The following is a 25,633-nucleotide window of genomic DNA, read 5'->3' on the forward strand; positions in this document are numbered from 1 at the left end:
TGATTTTGGAGCCTCCGTCAAGAAGCTGCCTTCCTTGTTACACTTTATGTTGCATCTCGATGTGCTCACTGCACCTCCCCTGCCCCTTTCCGTTCATCTGGTACACGGATGTTTTCTGATGTCTGCGTCTGTAGCACCACACAGTCAATATCGCTGCCAGTACTAGCAGACCAATCACTGTGACAATGACAGCAATTATTGGGCCTTTGCCTGAGTGCTCACACTCCTCCCCTCTGCAGCTTTCAACAGTGGGGAGCAGTTTGGCTTCAGTGCCATCATTGAAATTCACCCTTTTAGTGAAGCCATCATACATGTCTATTTCTGTAAAATCCATCAAAGTCCGAGTACTTGCTTCAAGTGTGCCTAAAGTCAAAATATGATGGGTTGAAATTTCATCTGTTTCTGTGGGCATTGGGGCATGATCTACAGGATATAAACCCTCATTCCCTGTTTCTATGGTGCTTGTTGGAAACAGTGAAGGTTCAGTTACTTCATCAGAGAATTTCCAGGTCTCATCGGTGTCTATATTCAAGAAGGTAGTGGTGTCAAAATTGGCATCTTCAATAGCTTTACTGGCACTGACGTTTTCAGGTTCTATAGTTGATGTGAGAGCTATATCCACTTGTTTAATTCCTGGATCAGGCACTTTAGTTGGAATATTTATAATCTGTGTGTAGTGAGTGGCAAAAGTGCCTGGAGCTTCTGGCCTGCTGATCTCAATATGGTTGGAATGATCTGAGGTAGCAATAGTTTCATCCTCAATTTTCATTGATCCATCAACCTTTTTGCCTTCCTCTTCAGTTTCTGATACAATGGGATAACCATCCACCCATGATTCATCTGTACTGGCAACAGTTGCCTTGGTAACTTTAGTCTCATTGTGCACAATAGATGGCTCAGCAGGCAAATCTTCATCTTCAGCTGATTGGACCCCATTGGTAGCATCGGTCTTCACTCCAATTTGATTATCACTTGAAGTAATTTGGACTTCAGATTCTATGTCTGGTTCCTCAGTATCAGGTTGGTCTGTGTTGGGAAATGCCTCCGAGGGAAACCAAAACAGATGTTTCTGGCTGAGTAACGAAACTGGTGATTTGGTGGCTTTGAAAGTTTCTCGGCCATCCTGTCCTATTGAGCCATCAGTTCCCTCATCAAGTTCTTCATCCACTCCTTTCTCGTCATCCACTCCTTTCTCACCATCCTCAGAAACAATGACTCTGCCTTGCTCATTAGGATCTGAAAATGACATTGATTCTTCATCAGGAAACTTGTCTTCATAATCGACATGTCCCTCAGTTTCATCTAAAAGATAAACAAGCATCTGTGACTGAATTATCCGAGCTGGGGTTTTCTTGTTATATAGAAGACTGCATTAAAAGTATTAATTTCTACAATTCTAGATGAGGTAATATCTCATTTTTTACACAGCCAATATTAGTATCTTCAACTTGCTGGCTACTGAAATATAGACTAACCATGCTAGAAATAATGAGGTGAGGGCTTATTTGCAATGTTAGCCTGAGCTTTTGCTCTGCTGAAGTGTAGGCGTTCCATCTTTCTATCAACAGGAGGAGGCAAGGCTTCCTGACCCTTGTCAAAATCCTACCCAAAATTCCTCAACCCCCAACTCCCTCCACCATCTGATCCAAACCCCATTCCAAACTGCTTTGAATACAGGCAATGTTGGATGTGTTTTAACGTTGTGTGTGGAGCTGCAGACCCTACGGAACCAGGTTAAGGAGCTGCAAATGCAGCTCCAGGACCTTCGGCTCATTCGGGAGAGTGAGGAGGTTATAGATAGGAGCTATCAGCAAGTAGTCACACCAGGGCAACGGGAAGAGGGCACTTGGGTAACTATTAGGAAGGGGAAACCTCGGGTGATGGAGAGCACACCGGTGGATGTCCCCCTTCAAAATAAGTACTCCGGCCTGAGTACTACTGGGGGGGACAGCTCATCTGAGGGAGGAAGCGGTGGCCAGGTCTCTGGAGCTGAGCCAGTAAGTCAAAAAAGAGAGGAGAAAGGTAGTGCTAATAGGGGACTCCACAGTGAGGGGGGCGGACAGGCGTTTTTGTGGACGTAGACGGGAGTCGCGGATGGTGGTTTGTCTCCCTGGGGCTGGGATTCGGGATGTCTCTGGGCGTGTCCCAGACATCCTGAAAGGGGAGGGTGAGGAACCATAGGTACTACTGATGTAGGCAAGAGGGAGGCACTCGTGAAAAGGGACTATAGGGAACTGGGTAGGCAGCTGAGGAAGAGAAAAGCGAAGGTAGTAATCTCAGGATTGCTGCCTGTGCCACGGGAGAATGAGGGAAGAAATGGAATGAGGTGGAGGCTGAATGCGTGGCTGAGGGACTGGTGCAGAGGGCAGGAATTTCGGTTCCTAGATCACTGGGACCTCTTTAGGGGTAGGTGGGACCTGTACAGTAAGGACGGGTGGCATTTAAATCCCAGGGGGACTAATATCTTGGCGGGAAGACTGGCTAAGGCTACCGGGGGGACTTTAAACTAGAAAGGATGGGGGGTGGGAATTGTGATGGGGAGACTGGGATGGAGGAGGTTAGCTCCCAGGTAGGGGAGGACTGCAGGCAGTATGAGAGGGAGGTTAGACAGGGGTTGGAGAAGGGAAATGCCCAGACTGAGGGGCTGAAGTGTATATATTTTAATGCAAGGAGTGTAGTGAATAAGGTAGATGAGCTTAGGGCGTGGATTGCTGCTTGGGAATGTGATGTGGTGGCCATTACAGAGACTTGGATGTCTCAGGGACAGGACTGGGTACTTCAGGTGCCAGGTTTCAGATGCTTCAGGAAGGACAGGGAGGGTGGCAGAAGAGGTGGTGGAGTGGCACTGTTGATCAGGGACAGTGTCATGGCTGCAGAGAAAGAGGATGCCGTGGAGGGACTATCTACAGAGTCTCTGTGGGTGGAAGTTACGAACAGCAAAGGGTCGAAAACTTTGCTGGGTGTATTCTATAGGCCGCCCAATAGTGACAGGGAAGTTGAAGTGCAGATAGGGAAACAGATTCTGGAGAGATGTATTAATAACAGAGTTGTCGTGATGGGAGACTTCAATTTCCCAAACATCGACTGGAATATCCCTAGGGTAAGGGGTTTGGATGGGGAGGAGTTTGTTAGGTGTGTTCAGGAAGGTTTCCTGACACAGTATGTGGATAAGCCTACGAGGGGTGAGGCTGTTCTTGACCAGGTACTGGCGAATGAACCAGGGCAGGTGATGGATCTCTCAGGAGAGCATCTTGGGAATGGTGACCATAATTCTATCTCCTTCACAATTGCATTGGAACGAGATAGGATCAGGCAGGCTAGGAAGGTGTTTGTCTGGAGTAAGGGGAGATACGAAGAAGTCAGGAAGTTACTTGGACAAATAAACTGGAAGGAGGCGTTCTTAGGGAAAAGTACCGAAGGAAGGTGGCGGATATTCAAGGAATGTTTGTCTGGAGCTCTGCATGACAACGTTCCGATGAGACAAGGAGGTTTTGGTAGGTCACGGGAACCGTGGTGCACGAAGGCTGTGTTGAACCTAGTCAGGAGGAAAAGGAAGGTGTACAAAAGGTTCAGGGAACTAGGAGAGGTTAAGGATCTTGAGGAGTATAAAGACTGTAGAAAGGAGCTTAAAAGGGAAATTAGGAGAGCCAGAAGGGGTCATGAGAAGACCTTGGTGGGTAAGATTAAGGAGAATCCCAAGGCCTTCTATAAATATGTGAAAGGTAAAAGGATGAGAAGAGAAGGGATAGGACCTATAAAAGGTGAAGGGGGAAAGGTCTGTGTGGAACCAGAAGAAATGGCAGAGGTGCTTGCCTCAGTATTCACAGTGGAAGCTGATCTGGGAGATTTTGCTACGGATTTGCAGCAGATGGAAAAGATTGAGTATGTGGATATTAAGGAGGAGGATGTGTTAGAACTTTTGAATTCTATCAAGATAGATAAGTCGCCGGGACCAGATGGGATGTACCCCAGGATACTGTGGGAGGCGAGGGAAGTGATTGCAGAGCCCCTGGCAATGATCTTTGCATCGTCAATGGAGATGGGAGAGGTTCCGGAAGATTGGAGGATTGCAGATGTAGTTCCTATTTTCAAGAAAGGGAACAGGGACAGCCCAGGAAATTACCGACTGGTGAGTCTGACCTCAGTGGTTGGTAAGCTGATGGAGAGGCTTCTGAGGGACAAGATTTACGAGCATTTGGAGAGGTTTGACATGATCAGGAATAGTCAGCATGGATTTGTCAAGGGCAGGTCGTGCCTTACGAGCCTCGTTGAGTTCTTCGATAATGTGACTGAACACATTGACGAAGGAAGTGCCGTGGACGTGGTGTACATGGACTTCAGCAAGGCGTTTGATAAGGTCCCCCATGCAAGACTTCTTGAGAAGGTGAGAGGGCATGGGATCCAAGGGCCTTTGGCCTTGTGGATCCAGAACTGGCTTGCCTGCAGAAGGCAGAGAGTGGTTGTGGATGGGTCTTTTTCTGAATGGAGGTCAGTCACCAGTGGAGTGCCCCAGGGATCTGTTCTAGGACCCTTGCTGTTTGTCATTTTCATAAATGACCTGGATGAGGAAGTGGAGGGATGGGTAAGTAAGTTCGCTGATGACACGAAGGTCAGTGGTGTTGTGGATGGTCTGGAAGGATGTCAAAAGTTGCAGCAGGACATAAATAGGATGCAGGACTGGGCGGAGAAGTGGCAGATGGACTTCCACGCGGATAAATGTGTAGTCGTCCATTTTGGCAGAACCAACAGGATGAACGAGTACACTATCAAGGGCAAGAGTCTTAGTAGTGTTGAAGAGCAGAAGGATCTTGGGGTCCGGGTCCACAGGACTCTTAAATCGGCCTCGCAGGTGGAGGAGGTGGCCTAGAAGGCGTATGGTGTACTGGCCTTCATTAATCAAGGGATTGAGTTTAGGAGTCGGGAGGTAATGCTGCAACTTTATAAGACCCTTGTCAGGCCTCATTTGGAGTACTGTGCGCAGTTCTGGTCGCCTCACTATAGGAAAGACGTAGAAGCTATTGAAAGGGTACAGAGGAGATTTACAAGGATGTTGCCTGGACTGGGAGGCATGCCTTATGAAGTTAGGTTGAGGGAGCTGGGACTCTTTTCCCTGGAGAGACGAAGGTTGAGAGGCGACCTGATAGAAGTATATAAAATGTTGAGAGGAATAGATAGGGTGGATTCTCAGAGGCTATTTCCCCGGGTTGAAATGGTCGCTACGAGAGGACACAGATTTAAGATGCGGGGAGGAAAGTACAGAAGTGATGTTAGGGGTAAGTTTTTCACTCAGAGGGTGGTGAGTGAATGGAATCGGCTGCCGTCAGTGTGGTGGAGGCGAACTCGCTGGGGTCTTTTAAAAGACTTCTGGATGAGTATATGGGATTTAGTGGGATTGGGGGTTATAGATAGGTCTATAGATTGGTAGGTGTTGATGTGTTCGGCGCAACTTGTGGGCCGAAGGGCCTGTTTGTGCTGTAGTGTTCTATGTTTGTTCTATGTTGCTGAGACATTATTGAAGCAGTATGGGGAATGATTTGACAAATGGTAAATGTAGTGGAAAGATAAGTTGGCCTTTTCCTCCCCAGTTGCAGAACCTGTTCCTCACCAGAGTGAGGGAGTAGGAACTAAGCAAATATATATTTACACTGGTTGAGTAATGTCACGTAGAAACAAAGTAGGAGCGGGAGGAGGCCATTCAGCCCTTTGAGTCTCCCCTGCCATTTACTATGATCATGGCTGATCATCCAACTCAGTAGCCTGATCCCACCTTTGATCCCTTCGCCTCAAACTATATCCAACTGCTTTTTGAAAACATACAATGCTTTGGTCTCAACTGTTTTCTGTGATAGCAAATTCCACAGGTTCACCACTTGCTGGGTGAAGAAATTTCTCCTTTTTCTTTGTCTTAAATGGTCTACCCTGTATCCTCAGATTGTGACCCACTGGTAACAAGTACCCTAGCTCAGTAGCTTAGGTTAGAGTCTCCCAGTGCTATCTTCTCAGGTGCTCAAGCACCTTCCTGATCTGCGCTCTGATGTCTGTACCACATAGCCTGGTATGATAGTGTGTGGACATTTAGTCCTGCTGGTAACAGGTACCAAGGTACCCAAGAGCAGGAGATCTGATTGCTGTGAGCTCTAAGTTGCCTTAGTGGGGCTGTGACACCAACACCATTTAGACAGGATGTTGATCAATTTTGTCACAAGGTTCATTGCATCAAAGATAATTAACTCGCCAAACATTTTTATTTCCCATACTGCTGTATTCCATATTTGTCTAGCCCCAGTCTAGTGTCATCCAGTAGAAATTCCTGACTAATTCCCGATGTTGCTATGGCAACTTCAACACAGGCTTATATTTATTGAAGCAGCATCGCCAATCATTAAGTAAATAGTGAAACACTGGTTCAAAGCGCATTGGCCAACTCTGCTCTTGCTCTTAGCTTTTACCAACTCACGTGAAGAGGTTAAAGTTCACCCTGCAGTTATTGAGATAAAATGACCAATGACTCTCTATTGCCCAATCTGTCACGTGATTAGCGTGTGGGAGTGGCTGCACTGTCAAAAATGTGACACGAGGCTTGCTTTGGTTGGGTGTTTATAACACTGACACTGTTGCAAAGCCATATTACATCAGAAAACTAGTTCACATGCAAGGGGTATTCCAGCCGGTTTAATATCGATGCTGCTCTGAATACTTAAATATTAACAAATAACAAATCTTATCCTGCAGCAATGTAAGGACTAAACTAAATAGTTCTCACATATTGAACATGTTGGGACTTCAAGGTTATGTTTGGCTAACTACTGAACATAACATAAGAACATAAGAAATAGGAGCAGGAGTAGGCCATCAAGCCCCTTGAGCCTGCCCCGCCATTCAATAAGATCATGGCTGATCTGTCGTGGCTCAGTTCCACATTCCCGCCCTCTCCCCATAACCCTTAATCCCCTTGCCTATCAAAAACCTATCAACCCGCATCTTAAAAATATTGAGCGAGGCAGCCTCCACCACTTCAACGGGCAGAGAATTCCAGAGATTCACCACCCTTTGAGTGAAGAAGTTCCTCCTCAACTCCGTTCTAAACCGCCCCCCCTTTATCTTGAGGCTGTGCCCCCTAGTCCTACTATCCTTTCTGAGCGGGAAGAGCCTCTCCACCTCTATCCTATCCATCCCATTCAACATCTTATACGTCTCAATGAGATCTCCCCTCATTCTTCTAAACGCTAACGAGTACAAGCCTAGTTTATTCAGCCTCTCCTCATAGTTCAACCTCCTCAACTCCGGAATCAGCCTAGTAAACCTCCTCTGCACTCCCTCCAAGGCCAAAATATCCTTGCATAAGTGCGGCGACCAAAACTGCTCACAGTGCTCCAGCTGCGGCCTCACCAATGCCCTATATAGCCGCAGCAAGACCTCCCTACTTTTATATTCAATCCCCCTCGCTATGAAGGCCAGCATCCCATTCGCCTTCCTGACCACCTGCTGCACCTGCAGGCTGGGTTTTTGCGACTCATGCACAAGGACCCCGAGGTCCCTCAGATTAAAATGAATGCCATTATCAAATTATCTGTCCGAAATGCTGCTTCCGCTTTGAAACATATGGCAAAAGATTCTCTTTCCTCATTTGAACCAGTCTACATGCAGACAGTTAGTTCCGGCACAGGCAGCACAGCCGAGATAGTGACAGTATAAATACTTCTATTCATCAGTCTGACATCAAAGGAAACAAATTCAGTTTCTCCTATCCTAAGCTTCACGTTGCCTTTCCCAGAATGACACTAATGGGTGTGGTCAACATTGGGTAATAATTTCTGTCTGGTTTGTAGAAAGTAACCCGGCCCCTGTGTTGGCGTTTCGCGTCTGGTTTGTAGAAAGTAACCCGGCCCCTGTGTTGGCGTTTCGCGAGGAAATGTGATGTTGGTTATATTTAGCAGCTGCGAATGCTTCAAATGATTGGAATTTTATTTTCACAACCTTTGAATTATTTTTAATTGCGTGAACCGAAATTGGACAGAATTCAGCTCCACCTTTAGTAATCAAGCATGTGTAACGTTCTTGGCTTCTTTTAAAGCCAGTTTCTATTCTGAACAAGCAGCATCTTGTCTAACCAACCCATGGGGCTTTAGCGAGACAAGCTCTGTGTTGCAAAATCAGCGCACTGCACAGAGAAAAATCCCTAAATGCCCCAGAAAACACTGCCAGCCAGAGTGTCTCCCCCTCTGCTTGCCTCTCCATCTGACTCACTATCCCTCTGCCTCTCTCTCTTCCTGTATGTCTGTGGTTCAGTGGTTAGCACTGCTGCCTCACAGCGCCCGGATTTGATTCCCAACTTGGATGACTATCTGTGTGGAACTTGTTCATTCTCCCTGTGTCTGCGTGGGTTTCCTCCGGGTGCTCCGGTTTCCTCCCACAATCTGAAAGACGTGCTGGTTAGGGTGCTTTGACCCGAACAGGTGCCAAAGTGTGGCAACTGGGGGAAATTCAGAGTAACTTCATTATAACGTTAATAGAAGTCTACTTATGACTAATAAATAAACCACTTTATCTGTCTCCATCGAAAGGTGAGCACGAGAGAGTAAAGATTAGCAATGATCTCCCATTCCCTTAACAATGGCCTCACTATATGGTTCAGCTGTGATAAGCTGTTTTGCAGTAAATGTTTTTTCCTCCCCTCCCCACCCTTCTCCTCCACTCCCCTCCCCACCTTCTCCTCCCCTCCCCTCCCCACTCTTCTGCTCTGCTCTCCTCCCCTCCCCTCCCCCTCTCCCCTCCGCTCCCCCCTCCCCTCCGCTCCCCCTCCCCCCTCCCCTCCCCTCCCCCCTCCCCTCCCCTCCACTCCCCTTCCCTCTCCCCTCTCCTCTCCCCTCCCCTCCCCACCCTTCTCCCCTCCCCTCCCCTCTCCCCTCCCCTCCCCTCCCCTCCCCACCCCACCCCACCCTTCTCCTCCCCTCCCCCACCCCACCCTTCTCCTCCCCCTCTCCTCACCCTTCTCCTCTCCTCCCGTCCCCACCGTTCTCCCCTCCCCACCCTTCTGCTCTCCTCCCCTCCCCTCCCCCCTCCCCTCCGCTCCCCCCTCCCCTCCCCCCTCTCCCCTCCCCCCTCCCCTCCCCTCCCCCCTCCCCTCTCCCCTCCCCTCCCCTCCCCACCCTTCTCCTCCCCTCCCCTCCCCACCCTTCTCCTCCCCTCCCCTCCCCACCCTTCTCCTCCCCTCCCCTCCCTACCCTTCTCCAACCCTCCCCTCCCCTCTCTCCTCCCCCTCCCCTCCCCTCCCCCCTCTCCCCTCCGCTCCCCTCCCCCCTCCCCTCCCCTCCCCCCTCTCCCCTCCCCTCCCCTCCCCTCTCCCCTCTCCCCTCCCCTCCACTCCCCTCCCCTCTCCCCTCTCCTCTCCCCTCCCCTCCCTGCCCCTCTCCTCTCCCCTCCCCTCCCTGCCCCTCTCCTCTCCTCTCCTCTCCTCCCCACCCCACCCTTCTCCAACCCTCCCCTCCCCACCCTTCTCCTCCCCTCCCCTCCCCACCCTTCTCCAACCCTCCCCTCCCCACCCTTCTCCTCCCCTCCCCTCCCCACCCTTCTCCAACCCTCCCCTCCCCACCCTTCTCCTCCCCTCTCCTCCCCACCCTTCGCTTGCTGCAGCTGTATAGGGCATTGGTGAGGCCGCAGCTGGAGTACTGTGTGCAGTTTTGGTCGCCGCACTTACGCAAGGGTATTTTGGCCTTGGAGGGAGTGCAGAGGAGGTTTACTAGGCTGATACCAGAGTTGAGGGGGTTGAGCTATGAGGAGAGGCTGAATAAACTAGGCTTGTACTCCCCTCCCCACCCTTCTCCTCCCCTCCCCTCCCCACCCTTCTCCTCCCCTCCTCTTCAGCACACCTTTTCCCTACCCCCACCAGATACAGAAATAATAAAGGATGTTTCTAGATTCTAGATTTTTCCCTCTGCATGCCTGGGGTAACGTGAATATTCCTGCATTTCCAGTGGAACACAGTGTTCATTTGCAACAAGAAAGGCAGCAGGAAGCATTAATTTGAAGAATCATTGTATCTTTAAAGTCCCTCAGCTACTCAGAGTCAACCTGTCTGGTTTGAATTTAAACAAATCTTGGCAATTAACTGTTAGTCATTAGCTAACTGATGCCTTATCCATGATAATGCTTCTGCCAAACTGAGTCAATTTGCCAATCAGTCAGCACTCTCTTCTCATGAAGTATAAATTGTTGTTCTCTTTCCATTTGGTGTCCTTACAAATTATCCTGATGAGTGCAAGACCAAAAGCTTCAACAACATATCTTTTTCAGCAATACTCTAATTTACATCCAACTATATATATATACATCAAAATATTGTAGGAATAGATATCCTATTTAAAAAAATAAAAACTTGCAAATATATAGTGCCTTTCAAAACCCCAAGATGTCTCAAAACACTTTGCAACTAATTCAATATTTTTGAAAAATAGCCATTGTTGTAAATGTTGGGAAAGCAGCTCCAATGTAAAGATACATGTAGAACTCCAAGAGATACCCACAGCATTGAGTCTATGTGACCGTGATAAAACTTGCACTAAGTGCATTTCACAATAATCTTGTGGCCCAATGAAAAGTGACAGTAGCTCAGATTTTGCAGTGAAACTGTCAGCTTTCGCTGTCATTACTCCACTGAAACCAACAGCAGCTTCTGGAGTCTGTACATGCACAGTATAACACAGAAATCCAGATGTTGCTGGCAGTGATTCTACATTTCTCCAGAAGGTACGTGATTCCATCCTGTGGGTGAACCTTAATCATTTCAATTGACAAGGAGTTCCAGCTTTACACTGTTGGTCTCACTGTAAAAACCCTAGAGAGGTGCAACTGAGATTTGAGCAGTGTTTGAACTTCATAATTACTGCTCGTCATTCTTCCTGCTCCTGAAAACTAATTCTATATTTGTGGAATGTTAGATTTTGTCACACTAAATCTAGATTTAAAAAAGTTATTATTTCATTATTTTTATTTTATGTTCTATCTTAATTCAACCATAATCATTATGTTGCGATCTGAAAATCTAAATTAAAGGTTAAAGATATTAAGTTGCTTTAACTTGCTGGCTTATATGAGAATACTTTGATGTGACTGGAACCTTATTTGTTTTCTGTCACATGAAAAACTACTGTCAGGAATGGGGAAATCCATACCTCAGGGATCACTGGATCTTTGTGAGCAGTTTGTTCAAGCTCAGTGTTGAGCATCTTTGCCTCACTGCTAACCAAAGATCTGGGCCATTAATAGTCAGGTAACAATAAAGTGACACCCTCAGCCAGGGGACAGTCAGTTGGATTCACCACAAAGCACAAATCCCAGTTCATGGAATCACAGAATCCCTACAGTGCAGAAGAAGGCCATTTGGCCCATTGCGCTTGCACTGTCAACAATCCTCCCCAAGCTCCATCCCCCAACCCTACATATTTACCCTGCTAGTCGCCCTGACATTAAGGAGCAATTTAGCAAAGCTAATCAACCTATCCCACATATCTTTGAGTGTGGGAGGAAATTGGAGCACCTGAAGGAAACCCACACAGACATGGGGGAATCATGCAAACTCCACATAGACAGTGACCCGACCTGGGAATTGAACCAGAGCCCTCAGCACTATGAAGCAGCAGTGCTAACCACTGTGCCCCCATGGTGCCCAGTTCCTCATTGTGTTCTTAATACTGCATAACCAGATAGCTTCCAATAATTAGTGAGTATCCATTGGTATATAGAAGGGAAATATAAATATTTTGAAAGATTGTTGGCCTGCGCTATCAGTTAGCTCTTGTGATAACACCGGAGAAATTTAAAATGTGACGCCATGCCATCCAGCTGTTAGCCATGTTAACTTTAATTTAGTTTGAAGTTGGATTTAAGTCCATAATAAAAAGTTTTATTTCCACAGTTAAAATATCTGTTACCCATCTGGAGAAATTAGTTTTGAATGGAATGAGACAACCTAGAAAATGCTCCAAATAAATCAAAAATTAAAATCTACCGAGGAGACCTGCCCTTAGATCCTTCTTGAAAATAAACATCCTGCTGTCAGGGCTCACACTCCCTCTGAATTCACAAACTCCCCCAACTGTGTATCCACAATAAAAGTGAACAACACTTGAGCCCATCTGAGGGTTAACTTACTAGCTGCTCATGTCCTGCTACACTGAGTGCAGTGCCTTATTTTAAAATGTGCCATAAAGCTCATGATTATTCATCAGGGGTAGGGATTTCGTCAGTCTGTATCTGGAGTTGTTAATTTGCTAGGTTGGCCTGTATGTTTCTAACTATATGTATAAATCTTTGTCTTGGTAAAACATTGTTAATGTTCAGGGACATCTTGGCAGTGAATTAGTCACAAAGGTGAACTTGGGTCACTGTTTAATCTAATTATTGTAATTCATGTGATTTATTTACTCTGAAAACTGGAGGATGGCACCATTGCCCAGAATTTAAAGTTGGCAGGTGTCTGTTCCTATATTTAAAGTCTGATGGAGAACCACAATTTTATTTTTAGCTATTTTGACATGGTTAATATCCTGGTAAATAAACACATGTGCTGTTTCATAATTTGTCAGAGTTTCCTTTCCTAGTTACACACAGTTAGCCATAAGTTCTTAACAAATTCATATGACTATACAGTGACAGGTGAGTCATAAACCCACTAGAAGCTTATTTCTCTCTAACAAATAAACTAACAGATAGTCCAATGAAATAAGACATTTCTCAGATAATTATGCATTGGGGCAATAAAATAATTGGAAATGAACCATTGTTCCTGATGACTGTAATCTTGATAACATGGGATGGACTGAGAATGACGTTAAAACAGGATGGGAATCTTTAACATGATTGGAGGTGGGAACTGGTATACTTACTTCCACCTTTCCAGGCCAGCGCTCAAATCCAACTAGATCACGAGTTGAAATAAATACCCCTCAGTTTCTAAACTAAAAACCACCTCAACCAAGTTCCTGGCTGCTTGCTGTCCAGTGGATGTAAAAGATCCCATGGCACCACATTAAAGAAGATCAGGGGAATTATCCCAGTGTCCTGGACAATATTTATTAACATCCCTGTTCCTGGAGAGTCCTAGATTGATAGTGTTTCAGTTATTTGTGTTCAATAAAGGGGAGAGTTACTCAACGTATGAACTCAGCCAAGGATTGCACAGTGCTGACAACAGGGCTGTAACCTACAATATATTCCATTCCCTGAACATGCCTTCTCTAAAATGGTGTTTTGATGATGTTGCAAAGCATCACTGAAAGGACAAAACAGCTCTACATCACTCTGACATAAACCAGAGTGATGGGAAATAAATACATTTATTTGACAAGTTGATCTTTAATATTTCAAGATGGCTTTGGTCAGCATAGAGAACATCCTAAATTACATACTACAATGCCTCTAAACACTGATCCTATTGGGTGTTAGTATTTGGTATTGTGCATTTTCTCTCACCTTTTATACAGGCTTGGACGAATCCATACCATTCTCCACAGCTGTCACACAACAAGCTGAAGGCGTTCTCCCTGTTGGCCATGACATAACCTTGGGCACAGATGTAAAGCAGCTCATCACCCATTTCGGTTCCAGTATGACCCTGCAGAATGGTGTTGGGGAAGGAGGGGGGGTCTCCACAAGGCTTACCTGCAACAAATCAAAACAGATGCTCAATGTGCAACAATTTCTAAAACATTCATTCAGATCAGTTTTATTTCCTCTGTAGACCTTACTCGCTTTGCATGATTGTCTGAGAGTTCAGATTTCTGGCATTGGTGAAGAGGTTTTGCTGTTTTGTGACTGATTCGTAAGACTAAGGAGAGGAGTGCATTTGTATTGGGACAAAAACATTTTTGGATAAAAACTGTTAGAGGAGAAAGGTCACAGTTACAGCTGCTAAACTCAATATTGGGTCCTGAGCATTATAACATACTTAATCAGAAGATATGGGGCCTTTTATGACCATCAGACATCCCAAAACACCTTGCAGCCACTCATATACTCTTAAGTGTTGTCACGATTACAGGAAACAAGCAGCCATTCTGCACAAAGCAAGCTCCTGTAACAGCAATGTAAAAATGTCCAGATAATCACAGTGGGATGTAAATAAATATCATCCAGGACACTGGGATCATTTCCCTGCTCCTCTTTAATGTAGGGCCATGGAATCTTTTACATCCACTAGAGAGGACAGTTGGGGCTTAAGTTTACTGTCTCATCCAAAAATGTAGCACCCAAAATATATCACCTCCAGCAATGCCGTGTTTCGTCAGTGCTACACTGTGTGATAATAGATAACACTGCCTTGATAACACTCCTAGATAACAGTGCCTAGATTACAGTGCCTAGATAACTACCTAGATAGCACTCCTAGATAATACTGCCTAGATAACACCGCCGAGATAACAGTGCCTAGATAGAAACATAGAAACATAGAACAGTACAGCACAGTACAGACCCTTCGACCCTCAATGTTGTGCTGAGCTATGTCCAAACCCAAGATCGAGTCATCCCACTCTCCTAATTCTGGTGTGCTCCACGTGTCTATCCAATAACTACTTGAAAGTTCCTAAAGTGTCTGACTCCACTATCACAGCAGGCAGTGCATTCCACACCCCAACCACTCTCTAAGTGAAGAATCTACCTCGGACATCCCTCCTATAACTCCCACCATGAACTTTATAGTTATGCCCCCTAGTAACAGCTACATCCACCCGAGGAAATAGTCTCTGTTTACCATATACATAGGCGATCTGGAGGAGGGGACTGAGTGTAGGGTAACAAAATTTGGTCATGACATGAAGATGAGTGGAAAAGCAAATTGCGTAGAGGACGCAGAAAGCCTGCAGAGAGATCTGGATAGGCTGTGAGTGGGCGAGGACCTGGCAGATCAAGTATAACATTAGCAAATGTGAGGTTATCCACTTTGGTAGAAATAACAGTAGGAAGGAATATTATTTAAAGGGTGAAAAGTTGCAGCATGCTACTGTGCAGAGGGACCTGGGGGTCCTTGTGCATGAATCGCAAAAACCCAGTCTGCAGGTGCAGCAGGTGATCAAGAAGGCGAATGGAATGTTGGCCTTTATAGCGAGGGGGATAGAATATAAAAGCAGGGAGGTCTTGCTGCAACCGTACAAGGCACTGGTGAGGCCGCAACTGGAATACTGTGTGCAGTTGTGGTCCCCTTATTTGCGTAAGGATATATTGGCCTTGGAGGGAGTACAGAGAAGGTTCACCAGGCTGATACTGGAGATGAGGGGGTTAGCTTATGGGGAGAGATTAAATAGACTGGGCCTGTATTCGTTCGAGTTTAGAAGGCTGAGGGGGGATCTTATAGAGACTTACAAGATAATGAAGGGGCTAGACAGAGTAGAGGTAGAGAGATTCTTTCCACTTAGAAAGGAAACCAGAACTAGAGGGTGCAGCCTCAAAATAAGGGGGGAGGCAGTTTAGAATGGCGTTGAGGAACTTCTTCACTCAAAGGGTGGTGAGTCTCTGGAATTCTCTGCTCATTGAAGTGGTGGAGGCTATCTTGTTGAATACATTTAAGTCATGGGTAGATAGATTTCTGATAGACAAGGGAATTAAGGGTTATGGCGAGAAAGCGGGAAAGTGGAGCTGATCCACTTCAGATCAGCCATGATCTTATTGAATGGCGGGGCAAGGGCTAGATGGCCTATCCTACTCCTATTTCTTATGTTCTTATGTTCTCTGCATGTCAACTCTATCTATCCCCCTCATCATCTTATAAACCTCTATTAAGTCGCCTCTCGTCATCCTCCACTCCAAAGAGAAAAGCCCCAGCTCCCTCAATCTTTCCTCATAAGAGCTACCATCCAAACCAGGCAGCATCCTGGTAAATCTCCTCCGCACTCTCTCCAATGCTTCCACATCCTTCTTATAGTGAGGTGACCAGAACTGCACACAATAGTCCAAATGTGGTCTCACCAAGGACCGGTACCGTTGCAGCATTCGCCCATGGCTCTTAAACTCAAACCCCCCTGTTAATAAACACTAACACACTATAAGCCTTCTTCATGGCTCTATCCACTTGAGTGGCAACCTTCAGAGATCTGTGGATATGAACCGCAAGATCTCTCTGTTCCTCCACATTCCTCAGAACCCTGCCGTTGATCCTGTAATCCGCATTCAAGTTTGTCCTACCAAAATGAATCACCTCACCCTTATCAGGGTTAAACTCCAACTGCCACTTTTCGGCCTAGCTCTGCATCCTATCAATGTCTCTTTGCAGCCTGCAAGAGCCCTCCACCTTATCCACTACTCCATCAATCTTGGTGTCATCAGCAAATTTACTAACCCATTCTTCAGCCCCCTCTTCCAAGTCAGTGATAAAAATCAAAAATAGCAGAGGACCCAGCACTGACCCCTGTGATACACTGCTGGTAACTGGCCTCCAGTCTGAAAATTTTCCTTCCACCACCACCCTCTGTCTTCTATGAGACAGCCTGTTACTGATCCAATCGGCCAAATTTACTTCTATCCCACACCTCCTTACCTTCTTCATGAATCTACCATGGGGAACCTTATCAAATGCCTTACTAAAATCCATGTATATGACATCAATTGCTCTACCTTCATCCACGCATTTAGTTCCTCCTCAAAGAATTCAATCAAATTTGTGAGGCAGGACTTACCCCTCATGAAACTGTGCTGACTATCCCAGATTAAACTGCATCTTTCTGAATGGTCATAAATCCTATCTCTCAGGACCCTTTCCATTAACGTACCGACAACTGAAGTAAGACCAACTGGCCTATTATTACCAGGGTCATTCCTATTTCCTTTCTTGAAGAGAGGAACAACATTTGCCACTCTCTAGTCCTCTAGCCCAATCCCTTTAGACAGTGAGGACCCAAAGATCAAAGCTAAAGGCTCTGCAATCTCATCCCTTGCCTCCCAAAGTATCCTAGAATGTATCCTATATGGCCCAGGGGACTTATCGACCCATAAGTTTTTCAAAATTGCTAATACATCTTCCCTCAGAACATCTACCTCCTCCATCCGATCAGCCTGTATCACATACTCATCCTCAAAAACATGGCCCCTCTCCTTAGTAAACATCGAAGAAAAGTATTCATTCAACGCCTCATCTATCTCTTCTAACTCCAAGCACAAGTTCCCACTACTATCCTTGACCAGCCCTAACCTTGCCCTGGTCATTCTTTTATTTCTCACATAAGAGTAAAAAGCCTTGGGGTTTTCTTTTATCTGACCCGCCATGATACGTGCCTAGATAACGCTGCCTAGATAACAGTGCCTAGATAACATTCCTAGACAACACTGCCCAGATAACACTGCCTAGATAACAGTGCCCACATAACACTCCTAGATAACTCTGCCTACATAACACTGCCTACATAACACTGCCTAGATAACAGTGTCTAGACAACACTGCCTAGATAACAGTGCCCAGATAACACTCCTAGATAACACTGCCTAGATAACACTGCCTGGACAACAGTGTCTAGACAAAACTCTGAGACAACACTGCCTAGATAATACTCCTAGATAACACTGCCCCGATAACACTCCTAGATACCAGTGTTCAAGTCCTGAATTGAGACTTGAAACCGGAACCTTCATGTTCAAGAAATATTAAAAATAAATTTCTTTAAATAAATAACCTGCAGAAAGTTTGATAATGTAGATACTAAACTAGTAGCTTTGTGATTGAGAGTTCAAATCTTTAGGTTAATAACAGATAAAACTACCACAGAAGCTGCCAGAGTATCATAAAATCCTCAGTACCCCAACTGGAGCAACATCATGTGAAGCACCCTCCAAATTCACATCCAAAACAGATCTTAGGTGGACAAGGGAAGATGGATCTAAGAGGAAGGTCCTCAGTGATGTCTGACCAGCAGACCCTTTGACAGCATAGGGACATAGGAGCAGGAGTAGATCATTCAGCCCATCAAGCCTTTAGTCATTCAATTAGATCAGGACAGATCATCTACCCAAATGCTACTTTCCCACATTATGTCCATATGCCTTCATGTCATTAGTTTCTGACTTAAACATGCTGAATGACTGAGCTTCCACAGCTTTTTGGGGTGGAGAATTCCAGAGATTCACTACCCTCTGAGTGAAGAAATTCCTCCACGTCTCAGTCTTAAATGGCCTCAATCTTATTCTGAGATGATGTTCCCTGGTTCTAGACGCAGCAGCCTGGGGAAAAGTCCTATCAGCAGCCACCCTGTCACGCCTTGTGAAGATCTTGTAAGAGGTCAATGCTGCTGGCCAATAAGATGACCTCGAGAGCACCTCAAAATGAAGGTGCTCATGAAGACTTCTCTCTTCAGTAGTGAAACTAAAGGGTCTCAGGAAGGGGGGATTGCTCCTCCACAGGAGTTCAGGTGACTGTTCCTGGACCCAGGTGATCTTTGCAGTCCCCTGATGTTACCCATGGCTCACTGATTTCCTGACAGGAACATTGCCAGTCTCCTGACAGAGTGGCCCATGTGACACCAGGAAAGTTGTAGTGCTGAGGGAAAATAATCCTTGATTGGGATTTTCATTGCCTGTCTGTCTTTCTCTCTCTATGGAAAAGACTGTCAATTCCTGTGACAACCCATCCCCTGGGAAAGGCAACCAGGGGCAGAGCTGTATTGTGGGATTTCCCACAACTTTCCTATTCCCCATATTTTCCCAAAACCTGCATTGGGCTGAGAAAATTCAGCCAACCCAATCACATAACCCACCCCCTAAAACAGAGGATACGTCTCCTAATATGATCATCCAGATGATCAACATCCACGTGAAGTAAATCTTGGTGTGGGCCACATCTCCTGCCCTCTGTTAGTTTCTGTACTGGGGTTAAGTGTTGTTAACCATATCTACATAAACTGGAGACAAGTGTAGGCCCAGATCATGTAAAGGCTTCAGGTTTCGTCCCCTGAAGGAAATGATTGGCTTACTCCTGCTCCTACGTCCCTATGCTGCCAATGGGTCTGCTGGTCAGACATCACTGAGGACACTCCTCTTTGATCCATCTTCCCTGTCCACCTAATGTACATATTTGGATGTGAATTTGGAGGACGCCTCATGTGAAGTTGCTCCAGTGGGGGTACTGAGGTCAAGTTCAAGCTTGGGAGCTGCATAATGTCCAAGAACCCAGAGAAAAATTCAGTTGCATGTTCCAAGTGTGGAACATTTTCCTCTTGGAGGGCTGTGTGTACATAAAGCCCACAATTCTGTACCAAGGTCTAAAAGACAGTAAATCACAACCATAAATCATAGGTTAGCGGCCCAATTTCTAACGTGAGCCCCAAGCAAGTCTGTGAGTGTAGGACAACACATCTACACATGTGGGGCCAATTGAGAGAGTGGTTAATAAAGCGTACAGTATTCTAGGCTTTATTAATAGGAGCATAGAGTACAAGAGAAAGGATGTTCTGTTAAACTTGTATAAGTCACTCGTTCAGATTCAGCTGGAATATTGCATCCAGTTCTGGGCATCACAGATTAGGAAAAATGTGAAGGCATTGGAGAGAGTGCAGAACTGATTCGCAAAAATGTTTCCAAGATTAAGGAAGTTAAATAGAAAGATTGGAGAAGTTGGGACGGTTACCCTTGGAGAGGTTTGAGAGGAAATTTGGCATCCAAAATCATCTGATGTTCAGACAGAGTCGATAGAGAGAAACTGTACCCACTCGTGAAACAATTGAGAACGAGAGTATTCAGATTTAAAGTGATTGGCAAAAGAAGTAAAATCAACATGAGAACAATCTCTTTCACCCAGCGAGTGGTTAGGGTTTGGAATGCACTACCTGGAAATGTGGTGGAGGCAGATTCACTCAAAGCATTCAAAAGGGAATTAAAATATTATGGATTAAGGGGAGGGGATAGGGGAGATACTAGGTGAAATGTTCATTCAGAGAGTTGGCACCGCCAGGATGGGCTAAAATGGCCTCCACTGCATTGCAATGATTCAATTAATACACAGAATATATACATCAAATACATACACAAGAATGACCAATGAATAAACACAAATAGGAAAACATAGCTGAGTAGGCCACTGACTATATAACCAGTTCAATAAATATGCATAAATAGAAAAGTATGTTTGCTCAGAAAATGAATATTTCCAGACAGATTTATATAAGTAAGCTCAGAATTATACATATAGGTCAGTAACAAGGAAGCCGACAAATGCAGAGGCTGAAATATAACTGTCCATAAATCAATTAACAAACAGCATAAAGGCAAATAAATGGTTCACAATGATGCTGACTGGGTCTTCACTATCACTTGAATGCACCAAGGGAAAACTGTGTTGTGCTTTCACTAGTTTCAATTTCAGTGTGTAAATCCCCTGCAATGAGCCAAGCTTGAAGCGTGCGCAGCAGCTGGGGGGCGGTGGGATCTGGGGGAAGGGTCTTTGTATATCTTTATGTGGAGTAATTTACTTGTGAGGAGGTCCTCCTGCTCACTGTTGTAACAGTAAAATAGAGAACAGGGGAACTGCATCCAGGAAACTAAACTGACTTCCTGGGCCAATGTGTCGCAAGCAGTATAACTCCAGTCAGCATTTTACAGGTATGTGCTGTGGAGCAATAGCTGCAGTCTAAATCAAAGGTTTCTGTTGACATCATTAATTAAAGCATGACTTTAAATTACAACTGGTATGTCTGCCAGAAAGATTATTTAGAATATTTTTTAAGAGATAATGTTTATTTTGCTAGATAATGGAACAAAACCTGCTCCTAGCTGAAATCGTGCCATGGGGCAGCACAGTGGCCCAGTGGTTAGCACTGCTGCCTCACAGTGCTAGAGACCGGGGTTCAATTCCTGGCTTGGATCACTGTCTATGCGGAGTTTGCGCATTCTCCCCGTGTCTGCATGGGTTTCCTCCTGGTGCTCTGGTTTCCTCTCACAGTCTGAAAGATGTGCTGGTTAGGTGCATTGGCCATGCTAACTTCTCCCTCAGTGTACCCAAACAGGCACTGGAGTGTGGCGAATAGGGAATTTTCACAGTAACTTCATTGGTGTGTTGATATAAGCCGACTTATGACTAATAAGTAATCTTTGATATGATGTAGGGATATGGGGGTAGTGCCTGGGTGGGATTGTGGCCAGTGAAGACTCGATGGGCCAAATGGCCTCTTTCTGCACTGCAGGGTTTCTATGATTCTATAATGTACAAACTGATTGAGCAGAATAGAAAACTGGTTAGCAGACAGGAAGAGAGAGTAGGAATAAATGCATCTTTTTCCAAATGACAGGTAATGAATGACTAATAGAGGGATTGGTGCTGGGACCCCAGCTACTCATTACACATATTAATATTTAGATGAGGAAAATAAATGCAACATCTCCAAGTTTGCAGATAACATAAAACTGGGTGGGAGGGGAAGCTGTGAGGAGGAAGAAGAGATTGTTCAATGTGATTTGGACAAGTTGAGTGAGTGGGTAAATGCATGGCAGATACAGTATAATGTGGATAAATAATAGGTCATCCACTATGGTAGCAAAAACAGGAAGGCAGATTATTATCTGTATGATGATTGATTGAGAGAAGGTAATGAGCAATGAGGCCTGGGTGTCCTTGTGCACTAGTTGCTGAAGGTTAGCATGCAGGTGCAGCAGGCGGTAAAGAAGGTAAGTGGTATGTTGGCCTTCATAGCAAGAGGGTTTGAGTACAGGAGCAGGATGTCTTGCTGCAATTATACAAGGCCTTGGTGAGGCCACACCTGGAATATTGTGTGTAGTTTTCATTTCCTTATCTGAGGAAAAATGTTCTTGTTCTAGAGGAAATGCAGCAAAGGTTTACCAGACTGATTCCTGGGATAGTGGGACTGCCATATGGGGAGAGATTGAGTTGTTTTGAATTATATTCACTAGAGCGTGGAAGAATGAGGGGGACCTCATAGAGACCTATAAAATTCTAACAGTACTAGACAAGGTAGATGCAAGAAAGATGTTCCTGATGGTGGGAGAGTCCAGGTCCAGGGAACATTGTTTAAGGATATGGGATAAACCTTTTAGGACTGAGATGAGGAGAAACTTCTTCACCCAGACAGTAGTGAATGTGAACTACCACAGAAAGTAGCTGAGGTCAAAACATGTGTTTTCAAGAACGAGTTAGATGCTCTTGAGGCTAAGGGTTCAAAGGATAGGAGGGAAGGTGGGATCAGGCTATTGATTTGGATGATCAGCCATGATCATAATGAACATGGGGCATGCTTGAAGGGCCAAATGGTCTACTCCTGCTTCTAATTTCCATGTTACTTTGGTTCAAATAAGACAGAAATAATCATCCAATACTGCGGTTCCATTCAACAAACTTTTTAATATAAAGACAAGATGAACTGTAAATGGTCATTTCTCTCATGTATTTCATTCCTGATGATTAAATTGAATTTGTTGCCTTAACATTCAACCATTTCCCCAAGATACTCGACAAAGTCATAGGTGAACTTACTAACTATTAGAATAAGCATCTGTCTTTGAAAAGTAGTGAAATAATTTTGTTACATTAATCTTATTAAACTAACAATTTGGAATGAACAATGGATTAATCAGTTAATTGGTGTTTGAGATTACATGGTTTATTGGGGTATCCCATTAAGAAATGTTTAAATGGCTGCACTATTGACCAAACAGAGGTTAGCTCTGATCCCGCTGTATGTTCGCAGCCCGCCTCATCTGCACCTCTGTAATCAATCATCTACCTACACTGAAATGCTGGAACTGCCTGTCATGCTGCAATGGAGCAGGGCAAACAACAATTCCCTGCCCTTCAACACAACGAAACAGCCAATTACAGTTTCCTCTATGACAGTGCAACTAGCAGGCTGATCAATACCTTCAGACACCATGGCAACCACAACCATCCCTAAACATCCCTGGCAGAAACACCTCACCCAAAGCCAACTGTCTACAGAAAAAGTAATAACAAGGACCATAAAAAAGCTCTTTGGAATAATTACACATAATAACTTATACTTAGAGAACAAGGCCACTCACAGCAACATTATAAATCAAAATTACACATCATAAGAACTTAAGAACCAGGAGCAGGAGTTGGCCATCTGGCCCTTGGAGCCTGCTCCGCTATTCAATAAGATCATGGCTGATCTTTTCATGGACTCAGCTTCACTTACCTGCCTGCTCACCATAACCCTTAATTTCTTTACTGTTCAAAAATGTATCTATCCTTGCCTTAAAAACATTCAATGAGGTAGCCTCAACTGCTTCATTGGGCAGGGAAATCAAGTCAGATATAGCAATGCTACAGTAGCCGGTGAAAAACTCACCCAAGGAGGTACTTATTAAGGGAGCATCTTAAAGAAGGGAAGTGAGATAGAGAGGTGTAGGAAATGAACTTAGGGTCCAGCAAGGCATGGTGGGATGGGTTGGATAAAAGGCACAACTTTATTCCGATGGTGTTGCAGTATCTTCTAAAATATGAATCTGGGCCTATGTCAGAAGACTTATGCAGATTGCCATGCACGCAATTCCCTACTAAACTGTGCTGATATTCAAAAATTTGCAAAGTTCTCTTCTAACAGAGTTAATACTTTGAATATTAAAATTCAATCATTAAAAGGACACTCTCTCTTTCCCAAGCAGAGAAACAGAATGGCAGCTGTCCTACGCACAATGAGTCAATGAGAATAAGAAACTGTCCATAATACTGAGTCAGAAAGACAGAGAGTTTTTATCCCTGATCTGTACTGCATTAACCTGTCAGCCAGGACAATGCTGTACGTGAGTTCTCCAGTTCCTGAAGAATATCTGGACTGCGGAGGAGAACTATTGGCAATAATGGCCTGGCACTTTGTGAATCCTCTCCTTGATGGTTCAGCCATGTGACAACACAGAACTGGACTCTGATACTCATTGAATAAATCTAGGATCACACTGAGACAAAGTGTTTGTCACCTATGGAATTGAGTATTGAATCTCAGTCTACTGGAACAGAAGGGATACCATTGACTGAAGGGAGAATGTCTGATAACGTTCACTGCTTCTTTGCTCCAGTCTTGAGTTCCCAATTTACTGTCAACATAAGTAACAAAACCTACTCACTCCTTTCAGTTGATTGATGGTAGCACTGATGTGAAGTGATAAATATGGGGTTTGTGATCCAGACCAAGATTTGTGGAGAAATCTCCACAAAAACCAACTATAAACTTGTAGGAGGTGGCCATTCAGCCCCTCCAATCTGCTCCACCATTCAATTAGATCTGTAACTCAACCACATTTACACAACAACGTGCCATATTCTTTGATATCTTAACCTAAATGCCCCAATCAGCCCCCAGCACCCATAGTCTTGGTGGGAGAGCATTCCAGATTTCCGCTACCCTTGGTATAAAAACAGTGTGTTCTCTGTAAAGAGCATGGCTCTAATGTTAAGATTGTTTTCCCCTGTTTTTTGATCTCTTCACCAGAGGAAATAATGTCTCCGTATCTAACCTATCAAATCCTTTTAAAATTTTAAACATCCAAAACAGATCATTTCTCAATATTGTAAATCCGAAGGAATACAAGTACAATTTCTGCAATCTGTCCTCAGAATTTATTTGCCTTTTTTGATAACAACTCATCAAGGCTCCTTAGGCAGCATCTTCCAAATCCTCAACTGCTATCATCTAAAAGAACAAGGGCAGCAGATATCTGGGAACACCATCACCTGGAGGTTCCCCTCCAAGCCAGTCATACACTGTCACCGGGTCAAAATGCTGGAACTCTCTCCTAACAGCACTGTGGGTGTACATACACCTCAGGGACTGCTGCAATTCAAGAAGGTAGGTAGCTCTTACCTTTGGGGAGTGGAGAGCACCAGACCTTTGAGGGATACTCTTCTGGGAGTGAAGGATAAAGAAAGCGTGAGGATCAAGGCCCTCACTTACCTTCAGTGAGTGATTATAGAATCTTCAGACATGATATAATGGGAGATAAAAAAGGAGGGGAGTAGAATTAACTGTTACAAAAGTAATTCCCTTTGTGAGAAGGGACGATATATGAAATAGATCAACAAACAAGGCTTTATGGGTTGAGCTTAGAAATAAAAAAGGGGCAACCACACTACTGGGAGTAGACTACACACCCCCAATGAGTGAAAGGGGAAAAGAAGAAGTAGTATGTGGACACATTTCTACCTGTAAGAACAAGACAACAATAATAGTGGGAGACTTTAACTATTCCAATATCAACTGAGATTTAAACAATATAAGGGGCAGTGAGGGAGAAAAATCCATGCAGTATATTCAGGAAAATGTTTTCAGCCAATTAATGACAAACCCAATGAGAGGAGATGCAATTCTAGAGCTAGTCTTGGGGAAGGAAGAAGGGCAATTGGGTCAAGTGATAGTTGGTAACCATATCACGGATAGTGATCACAATTCAGTTTGATTTAACATTACCATGGAGGAGGACAGCGACAAAGCAGGAATAAAAGTTTTGAACTGGGGAGAGGCAAATTTTGCAGGAATGAGAAGGGCCTTGCCTGAGGTGGACAGGATAGCACTGCTAGAGGACCAATCGGTAGAAAACCAATGGGAAGCAGTAAAAAACAAGATCCTACAAAGTAAACATGTCTTCTCCAAATATAAGAGATGTGCTGCCAAATGTAGATCTCCTTGGCTGT

At 44.7% G+C, this 25,633-nt stretch overlaps 1 protein-coding gene across 1 annotated transcript in view; it reads right to left on the bottom strand.

The window, feature by feature from the left end:
• Positions 1 to 37: 37 nt before the first annotated feature.
• The window catches only part of susd5 (sushi domain containing 5), a 40,611-nt gene continuing 15,015 nt past the window's right edge, over positions 38 to 25,633 (bottom strand). The window contains exons 4-5 of the mRNA XM_080193528.1: positions 13,471 to 13,659; positions 38 to 1,302 (exon numbers count right to left, since the gene is read on the bottom strand). Coding sequence (XP_080049654.1) covers positions 38 to 1,302; positions 13,471 to 13,659 — 1,454 coding nt within the window. The remainder of the gene's footprint in view (positions 1,303 to 13,470; positions 13,660 to 25,633) is intronic.

Source organism: Carcharhinus amblyrhynchos, chromosome 8 (genome assembly GCF_965287045.1).
Source record: "Carcharhinus amblyrhynchos chromosome 8, sCarAmb.v2.hapA, whole genome shotgun sequence".
Lineage (NCBI taxonomy): Eukaryota > Metazoa > Chordata > Chondrichthyes > Carcharhiniformes > Carcharhinidae > Carcharhinus > Carcharhinus amblyrhynchos.